Consider the following 10,540-nt stretch of genomic DNA (forward strand, 5'->3'; position numbering starts at 1 on the left):
TTACTGGAAATATTCATGAAGGAACTGTGCAGACATGGTTCCTGTGGATTTTAGAAGGATTTCCTAAATTTGAGATGGGGAGGATTGATAATATCAGAGCTGGCTTCCATTTTCAGGACTTTTTAATTTTATATCTTCATAAAAAAATGATATACATGGTATTAAATGTTGGTTTCCTGTAGTGATACTTTTCTATATTTTTCTATATTCTGAGAGGTTACTACAAATGCCTTAGTGGTGTGGGAAACTGCCTTACAGAAAAAAGGGAGGGGAAATTAAGGACTCAAGAGTTGACTTCATATTACCACTCAGCTGATACCTTCTACTAATCACTCAAAAACTGTCTTTCCAAACAGATAAAACAAGCACTCCTGGTAACAGTGGTGGAAGTAGTAGGAAAAGTTATTATATATTATGAGCTGATAAACATCCTTCACTCTAATGGAAATTTCTAAAGTCATGTTCCAGCATACTCACCCTGCAGATTCTTAGTATGTTCTGTGACCCCAATGAGTCTAAATTAAATCAAGATAAACAGTTTAATTTATTGCAGGACTTTCTGACTTCTATTGCTAATGGAAGGTGTGAATGTCTAAAAAGAACAAGGAACTGGAGTATTCCTAAATATATTTAATCAAACTCATTTAATAACAGAACACTTTTTTCATGGAATACTTTATGTCACCAAGTTCCATAGTTGACATTTTAGGAAAAATATGTTAGTGTATTTTCCTCTCACCATTTTCTGATCATTGTGCTTCAATATCATGAAAAGTGATAAAATTGGGGTTGGAAATATGATAGCAATAATTGCAAAACTACAGAATATTATAAATTCCACTTGACCTTCAGCCATATATTTAGCTGTTCCATTCATTATGTAATACTTACGCCCATGCCCAGTTTAAAGTTCTTTATACCTGCTCCCTTGCTGGTGGTAAAGAACAACAAAGTAAACAAACATCCTTACTTTTGTTTTTCAGTTTGGAACTCCTCCTCCTGAGCTTTGCATAAGTCCTCTTTCAAGCTGATGACTTTGTCACAGGATAGAGATGGAGAAACATAAGTTCCATCAACTGGCAGATCATCAAAGCATGGCTTTCTGAAGGCATAGGAGTCATTACAGCAGTGACCCACGCCAGCATTGATAGGCTCAGTCTCATGTCTTCTGCATATATCTCCAAGAATTAGCTTTGTCTTTACCAGAAAATAATTAAAACAAGAATCATAGGTTGATGGTTATTTTCTTTTTTACACATAGAAAAACAAGATTATATTTAATTACCCTTAAATCTCAGTTTCTGCTAGTTAGGTCTACATTTCACTCTTTGGGGAAAAGCTAGAGTGTCAAGGTAGGCTGGTTCCCAGCTTGTCTTCCTTCATCAAGCCATCTTCAGGTTGAGTTCACTTGGACCCAACTCTAGTTTCCTCCCCAGCCCGATACTAGAGTTGTTGTCTTAGTCATCTAGTGCTGCTGTAACAGAAACACCACAAGTTGCTGGCTTTAACAAACTGAGATGTATTCTTTCACAATTTAGGAGGCTAGAAGTCCAAATTTAAGGTGCTAACTCTAGGGGAAGGTTTCTCTCTGTGTCAGCTCTAGAGGAAAGTCCTTGTCTCCTTGCACTCTATGGGCCTGGTATCTTTGGAGATCTCCACGTCATGGCACCAATCTTCCCCTGGGTCTAGGAGGCTCTCAGCCCTCTACTCCCGGCTCTTCTTTCTTGCTGGTTGTCAGGGTCTTTCTTTACTACTCACTTCTCTGTCTGTTTTTCTCTTGTAAGATAAAAGGTGACGCAAGCCAAACCCTGGGGAAACTCCCTTTACATTGGATCAGGGCTGTGATCTTAGTAATCGTGTTACATCCCACTCTAATCCCACTCCTTAGAAGGAAGGTTGGGCAATCTACTTCCCTAGTGATACTGCCTCGAAAACCCAAGGAGGGGTCACTATGGGTCGGGTCCGACTCGAAGGTAAATAACAACAACAACTAATTCCTTTACAACTGATTGGCTAATCACATCGGATCAAATCACGGGGAATGACTGCAAAACTGCCAAACCACTGAGAAACATGGCCTCACCAACTAGACACATATTTTGAAGGGATACAATTTAACCCATTACACTAGTGTTGACTTGAAGCAGGAGTTTCTCATGCTCTACCAAAACCTCAAACAGCATTACTGCATATTTGCCTCAAACTCAAAACTGATGACTGGACTTCTTGCTTAAGAAGCTCAAATCCAGTTTGTTGATATTTTTATAACTGGACTTCTGTAATTACTACAGAACTGGGCACACGGCAGATGCTCTGTGGATATTTATTTAATGAATAAAAAATAAACAGATGATGAAAGAATTCCATGTTTGGCTTCACTTTCAGTTACCTACTTCATATCCTTGTCTCCTTATAGAACTGAAACATTGTTTTGGTCACAGATCGGTGTCCTGGACCCTGATAGTTAACCTAATGCTGTCCGTAAGCCTATCTGTAAGCCTGTCTGAGTGTCTCACTCTCACTGCCCTCAAGAAGATTCCCACTCATAGCGACCCCACCTTGGGTTTAGGCAGTATCTCTATGGAAGTAGATTGCCCAGTCTGAGTATAGTGACCACCCAAATTCCCTGTCACTAATGTATGTGGGATGAAGTAATTGAGATCAATAAGCATCCACATTTAATGTAAGAGTTTATGCATTTTAGAAGTAGCCAAAGAGATTCCTATAGATAAGGCTTTGGGAATATACAAATCTAATTAAAAAATTTTCCCCCAAAGAAGTCATGACTATATAATAAAAATTAGTAATAAAATAAAAGGAAGGCAGGGCTGGACAATATAAACTTTTAAATCTGCAACCTAAACAATTATAGTTTGTCAAAAGAAAGACCGAGTTAGCATAAAGAGATGTTCTACAGGGAACATAGGGCAGAGAAAGGCTGTAACGGAATTAGAATTCAATAGTGTTACAACAGTACTGCTCGAGAGAGAAATAATAGATCTCCCCATGGCACAAGCTGTTTGCACTCAACTACTAACCTAAAAGTTAGTGGTGCATACACACCCAGCAGTTCCACAGAAGAAAGGTATAGTAATCTGCTTTTGTAAATATTACAGCCAAGAAAACTCCACAGAATTGCCATGAGTCTGAACCAACTCAAAGGCAAAGAGTTTTGTTTTCGTTTTTGAGAGAAAAATACTCTATCTCAGAGACTTTAGCATCCTGGTCCCTGGAGAGATGTTCTCCACTGTGAGGGAAGAATACTTTTTCATGTCTTACCATAACCTGGAAGAAATATCACTTGATAGTATCCTTGCCCTTCTTCTGATTCCATGTGCACTAATACCCATATCCTAATTCAGCTTCCCACGCATTTTGATTGAAGAAAATAATGTTCTCTAGAATGCAGATACTTGTGTACCTATATTCATTGCAGGGAGCTCTGGTAGCATAGTGGCTAAGGCACTTGACTGCTAACCAGAAGGCTGGCGGTTCAAACCCACCAGCCACTCCTCAGAAGGAAGATGGGGCAATCTACCTCCGTAGTGATACTGCCTCGGAAACCCAAGGAGGGGTAGCTATGAGTCGGGTCCGACTCGATGGCACATAACAACAACAACAACATATTCATTGCAACATTATTCACAGTATCCTAAGATGGAAATAGCCTAAACGTGCAATGGGATATTACTCAGCCATAAAGAAAAATGAAGTTCTGATATATGTTACAACATGGATGAACCTTGAAAACATTATGCTGAGTGAATAAAACCATTACAAAAGGACAAGTATTATATGACCCCACTTACATGAAGTCTATAATATCTAGAAAGGCACATGTATAGAGATCAGAGTGGACTAGTGGTTAGCAGGGGCAGGCAGGAGGGAGGAAGAAAGTGAAACACAATGCTAGGGGGCACTGAGCATCTGTTACAGGTGAGAAAAATTGGGGAATGGGAGTGGTTGAACAGCGTGATGAACATATCTCATGTAACAGAACTGTACATGTGAAATGGTAAATGTTTTATTACCTATATATTTACCACAATTGAAACAAATAACTATACTACACGTCTTAGATCTTAGATCCAACTATTCCTGCCAATGGAAAAGGACATGGCTCACTGTAAATGAACATACCACTGTTCTACCTATAAATTTAATTTGTGTACATTTGATTTGGATGAGCTAAGCTAAAAATTAGTTTTATCTTTGAAGTTGCTAACAAAATCACTTTTTTTTTTTTTTTTACCTAAAACTCTAAGGAATCAGTCCTGGGGTGTGATCCTGGGATAGACCTGGGGAATCTGACATCCTCTGTTAGAGAGGTGACAGTCTTATACATGTTGCTAACCAAAGAAAAAGGTATGCACTAACTTGAGAGGATTTCTCCTGAAGATAGAAAGATTAGGCTGTATTGGCAGTTCATAGATGGGTACATTGGAAGTGAGACTGATTGCTGAGGGGTGAAGATATAACTTTGAGAACAGGCAAATATAAAGGCACAGATATGCTTACCAAGTCCTCGACACAAGCAAATTGTTGTTCATCATTCAGGGGGCAGCATTTGGTGGCAGTGGCTGCCATGTTCTTTGAGAACACAACCAACTCTTGAGCAGATAGTTGTGGGGCTTTCTTAGTATAAAGGACTAGAAGCCTGAAAGAATAACTTTCTCTTACTTCTGATAATGGCTCTGCATCCAAATGTTAAAGAAAAAAAATTTACAGAATATAAAAATTCCTCACTATCTAACTTATCTCTGCTTTACGATGAACAAGACATTAAATTGGGCTTAATACTATCCTTTTAGTTGTTTTTTCAATGTTCCAATGTCTTATTCAAGATATCTAGAATTCTCTTCCCATCTCTCATGACCTATCTTTGTTCTGTTTATCAGAGATGCTACAATAGCTGATTTGGATGGCTGTAGATAAGCCTTAGAGTACACAACTTCTGAAATAAATATATGCATAGGCCATTACGGCTTTTACTGTTTATCTTCAAAGTGTTAAGCATTTTCCAGGAATAAGGGAAAGTGTAATGATCAGGAGCTGTCCATACCCTCATGGGACTCACACCCTAGTAGAGGAAAGAGACAAGGAGCCAATGTGATGAGAAGAGAGCAGAGGGCTACAGATGCACATGGAATGGCATCGTATCCCATCCCAGATTGGTCCGGCAGGCCTCTGAAAGGAAATGGATCTAAGCTGAGCTCTAACAGATGACTAGGAATTAGCCAGGTGAAGGGCAACGAAGGTGGGGGAGGAACGTTTGGGAAATCATTCAATTGCTTTCATGTTTGGAGGATAGGAGATTGGAGAAAGAGGAATGGAGAAACCTGGTTACAGAGGCAGAATTGTAATGTTTTTACAATCACAATGGCTTTTGTGTAAAGAATTGATTGGACCTGGGTAAAAGGCAAAGCAAGGGAAGAAACCCTGCTCTAGCAGTGCAGATAAAAGATGGACTGAACTAGGAAAGTGGTGGTGGGAACTGAAAGATATGAAAAGAAATCTTTAGGAGAAAGATCCTAATAGAACTAGATTTGAAGATAAAGAATCAGAATCAATTAAATTGTAATTCTGATCGAAAGTGTGTTGGGGGAAGAGTTATTTTTTACAACACGCGATGATGCAATGCACCTAATCCAGTGATTCTAAAAGTATGATTCCTGAACCAGCAGTATTGGCATCTCCAAGAATTTTTTAGAATTTCAGATTCTGAAGGCCTATCCCAAGCCTACTGAGTCGGAAACTCAAATTTGAATCTGTTCATAAGCACTCCAGGTAAGTTTAATGTACTCTAAAGTTTGAGAACCAGATCTAATCCTCAAAGAATATATTAACAACTGAGCACAATGTAATAAAAAAGTAATAAGCCAAATATTCTTTCTGGAACAAGAATACTTTTTCTGAATCCATTGTTCTGGACATTTAATTTAAGCTCAATAATATGAGGCACTATGGGCTCAAACATATCAACAACTGTGAGGATGGCAAAGGACCAGGAAGTGTTCCATTCTGCTGTACATAGGACACTATGAGGCAGAACTGACTCTACGGCACCTAACAAAAACAATATCAAACTGAACTTTTCCTCTATACTCTACTTCTAAAGATACTCTTATGGTAAGATCCTAAGGATTACAAAAAAATGGCTTTTAATTTTTCATATCTCAAACTTTAAAATATTATGGGCTTTACCAGATTCTATATGTGTGTTTGCTCTGGCAAATAAAGACACTGAATTATCTCTTATCTCAGTGGTAAAAATACTAAGTTTGCTATATGAACCTGGCTTGAAACAAACAAAAGGACTATAGATAAGATTTCTGTTACATCCTTGACACAAAATCTCAGGTGAGCCGGAAACTAAATATTCAGATTCCAGTGTGAGAGAGGGGCTCTGTGATATTACAGGTATCAACTAAACCTGGGCCAGATCCCCAGCCTCTGGGCCTTGCCTGAAATCCATAGAACTGACTGGAGAGCACTGTAGAAGTACCCAAGGTGGGTAAACTCTTATCTTATGAAGACAAAGAGAGCTAAGTTAATTCTAAACTGATTCTTTTCCTTGGCCTCTTAGATTTTAAGTTAAGATATAAACTCTTCACCATTCTCAAAATCAGGAGTTCACTAAAACTCACTAAGAATCATAAACCCAGAGACTATCTTTGAGACATACCTGTTGTGGAAGTTACTATCTCCTAATTTCTTGTGTAAAGCACAGTGATTTTTTACTTGCTTGTGGCTTTCCTGAACCACTCTTTGGAACATCTCTTTCTGAAAAAGAAAGAAAATCAGTGCGTATCTATGATTGCAACAGTATATCCAGAGGTGAGATTGCAAAACTACCTTCTGTGATAATTTAATATAACTATTTTCCTAAACCCAAGGCTTTATCTACCTTGTGAGTTTGCCAATCTTGAAAAAAAATGTTTTGTTAAAAGACATACTACCCTGTACTTTGTGAGATGTGAGAAACCAAGATTGATATTAAGTTTCCAATGACATAAACCAACTCATTTGTGGATTTAAATGCATATTTTACATGCATAAGCTGAACCATTCTTCCAGCTTGATTCAAGATTCAATCTTTAAGCCAGAAAGAGACCTTTAGAGGTCATTCATAGATCCAAGTATGGTTAGTCGGTGTGTGTGTGTTGGTTAAGCAGAGCAGATATAGATGTGTAGATACATGTATGGAAATACTGATATGTATTAACATAGTACCAAAACAAAAACCTATTGCCACTGAGTCAATTCTAACTCATAGCAACTCTATAGGACAGAGCAGAACTACCCCATAGGGTTTCCAAGGCTGTATGTAAATCTTTATGGAAGCAGACTGCCTCATCTTTCTCCTATGGAGCTGTTGGTGGGTTTAAACCACCGAACTTTTGGTTAGTAGCCCAATGCTTTAACCACAATGCCACCAGAGCTCTTTATGAATATAGTAAGCACTCACAAATATGCATTAAAGTGAATCAAATGAAACTTACAGAACAAAGGGAAAACTCAAAAAGTTCATAGACCATGAAAATAACATTCCACAGGGATGATACTGTGATCTTACATGATCTTAGCTCTTTTGTAGGAGAATTGGTTACATCTTAACTAATCAAACCCAGCCTACTTGATTTTATCAGATTTGCAAATAATTGACTCAGTTTTAATACTTAGCCCTGTTCTTACTGCTTGTGTGTTGTTGGGCAAATCACCTAAACCTTCTGAAACTCAAGACTCTCACCTGTAATATGTGATTAATTATCATTATTGCCTGTTTTGCCAAGCTGTTGTGAGGATCAAGTAAGACACTGATTGTGAAGCTTCTTTGTCAAATTTAAAGCTTCATGCTCCTGTAAGGTGCTGTTCCCATCTTAAGTATTTTGAAGGACTGCAGTAGGAGAAGGTACTTGCTACAGAAGAGTAAATGACATTCATTTATCCTTTTCTCTGGGCAAAGACATATGCTTGGTGTACTTGTTTGAGCCCAGACAGGAAAAGAGATACCATTTTGCATTGCCTCAATCCTCTACAAGTAGGTAAGCCATTAATTAAAATGACAAACCAGAACCATCCTGGCTCAGGGAAAACCATTGATACTGGACTTTCTGGCCAGAGGTTTGTGAGACCACCTGCTTTTTCATATCAGGTATACAACAGAAACACTACCTGTGAGCAGAATGATTTTTGGACTGAAATAAAGGCAATTTCCAAGGCTGCTTCATGAAAATAGTAGACCTTCTCATACTATAGTTGGCTATTCTTTCATGCTACCAGCCATGGGGTGGAGCCAGCCATCTATATTCACTTCGCAAAGGACATTACACAGAAAAGGTATGAATAAACACCAAATCTACCAAGCTGACTCCCCCACAGAGGTGTTAAGGTTTGATGATGTGGCCTTTTATATAGATAGAAGACATGTGTTTCTGGTCTAGTACCTGCAATTAGAAAGAGCATGCATGATCATCTTACAAAAACATGGTGCTACTAATGGCACTTGAATTTTTCCTGTTTGTAATCATCTGTAACAGTTTAGAAAAGAGAAGGAAGAAATTTACCCCACGGCTATAGCATTCCAGCGGGTTTTGTAATTGGCAGCATTTTCCCAATAAATTTTGATACACTTCATCCACTCTTAAAATTACTGGAACTGCCAATTTTGGATGTCTTCTTGAATATTCATAAAGAAACCTGTATCATATGAAACATATTAGAAAGTAATCAGCAAAATTCAGAGGTCACAGTTTTCTTTCCAAAGTCAATTATGACTCTGAAAAGTATTCAGTATTTTAACTGACCTTAGAGTATTATGAAAATCTTGGGAAACAGGCAGAAAGATTTCATTGCCTTTATTTTGAGATAAGAAAACCAAATCACCAACATTAAGTGATTTTCCCAAAGTCACAAAGCAGTAGTGGCAGATCCAGAACTTGAACCTAAAATATCCTAATTAGCTGGTGGTTTCTGGCTCAGGACCTCTACTGACTTTTACTAGAAATTAATTAATTTACTAGAAATTAATTTAAAGGATTTTATTTAGAATATATTTTCCTCACTGATCTTGGAGGTCAAGTTTTACAATTACTACAGTTGTTTTAAAGTGCTGGCTAAGTATTTTGCTCATTTGGAACCAAGAGGCAGTCATTTGAAGAGAACAATGGGACACTGCATGTTTAAAATCAGGAAGGAGTGTGCCAGGGTTGTATCTTTTCATCATACTTATTCAGTCTGTGTGTCGAGCAAATAATCTGAGAAGCTGGACTATATGAAGAAGAAAGCAGCCTCAGGATAGGAAGAAGACTCATTAACCACCTGTGACATGCAGATGACACAACCTTGCTTACTGAAAGCAAGGATGACTCAAAACACTTTGATGAAGGTCAAAGCCTGGAGGCTTCAGTATGAATCACACCCCAATATAAAGGAAAAAAAATCCTCACAACTGGACCAATAAACAACATTATGATAAATGGAGAAAAGATTAAAGTTGTCAGGGATTTCATTTTACTTGGATCCACAATCAACACCCATGGAAGCAGCAGTCAAGAAATTAAACAATGTATTACATTGGGCAGATCTGCTTTAAAAGACCTCTTTAAAGCAAAGATATCTTCTTGAGGACTAAGGTGCATCTGGCAATGCCATGCTATTTTCAAACACCTTACATACATATGAAAGCTAGACAAAGAATAAGGAAGGTCAACAAAGAATCATTACCTTTGAATTATGGGTTGGCAAAAACTATTGACTATAACATGGATTGCCAGAAGAATGAGCAAATCTGTTTTGGAAGAAGTACAGCCAGAATGCTCCTTAGAAGCAAAGATGGTGAGACTTGGTTTCATGTATTTTGAACATGTTAACACAAGGAACTAGTCACTGGGGAAGGACATCTTGTTAGTAAAGTAGAAGGTCATCAAAGAAGAGAAAGACCCCCAGTGAGATGCATTGACACAGTGGCTGCAATAATGAGCTGAAACATAGTGATTCTGAGAATAATGCAGGCCTGGACAGTGTTTCATTCTAGTGTACCTTTTCCAAATAAACCATCAAGCGTGAATCATTCACTATCAAGAAATTCTTCTGGGTTGCAAGAAAGGAAAATTTAGACTCTGGTATATTTTCAAAGGAATCATAGGATCACAGAAGGGGCCTTTAAGGTTATTTGCTCCAACCGCCACAATTTACAACTGGAACAGAAAGGTGTGGAGAAATGAAGTGACTAAGTTTATGTGATAAAGATGGGGCTGGAATTCAGATCTTCCAATTCATGGTTCAATATGCTTTCTGCTAGAATGGTATGCCTATCAACTTCTTTATCAGTAAAAAATGCAAGTTTAAGAATTTGTAACAAGTGAGTTCAGATCATGACATTTACTATTGTAAGTCAGTATCAAACATAGTTTCAGAAATATAACTAGTGCTATTCTCCAAAGCCACTCCTCTGAAGGAAGATTGGGCAATCCTACTTCCATAGTGATACTGCCTTGGAAACCCAAGGAGGGGTCGCTATGAGTCAGGGCTGACTCGA

The 10,540-nt window shown here is 38.1% G+C and overlaps 1 protein-coding gene across 1 annotated transcript in view; it reads right to left on the reverse strand.

Moving 5' to 3' along the window:
* The window catches only part of LOC103209600 (alpha-fetoprotein-like), a 72,484-nt gene that overhangs the window by 18,738 nt on the left and 43,206 nt on the right, over positions 1-10,540 (reverse strand). The window contains exons 9-12 of the mRNA XM_007955492.1: positions 8,568-8,700; positions 6,686-6,783; positions 4,519-4,657; positions 971-1,197 (exon numbers count right to left, since the gene is read on the reverse strand). Of these exons, the coding sequence (XP_007953683.1) occupies positions 971-1,197; positions 4,519-4,657; positions 6,686-6,783; positions 8,568-8,700 (597 nt within the window). The remainder of the gene's footprint in view (positions 1-970; positions 1,198-4,518; positions 4,658-6,685; positions 6,784-8,567; positions 8,701-10,540) is intronic.

This window comes from Orycteropus afer, unplaced genomic scaffold, assembly GCF_000298275.1.
Source record: "Orycteropus afer afer isolate SDZICR_OR568_19922 unplaced genomic scaffold, OryAfe1.0 scaffold00505, whole genome shotgun sequence".
Taxonomy (NCBI): Eukaryota; Metazoa; Chordata; class Mammalia; order Tubulidentata; family Orycteropodidae; genus Orycteropus; species Orycteropus afer.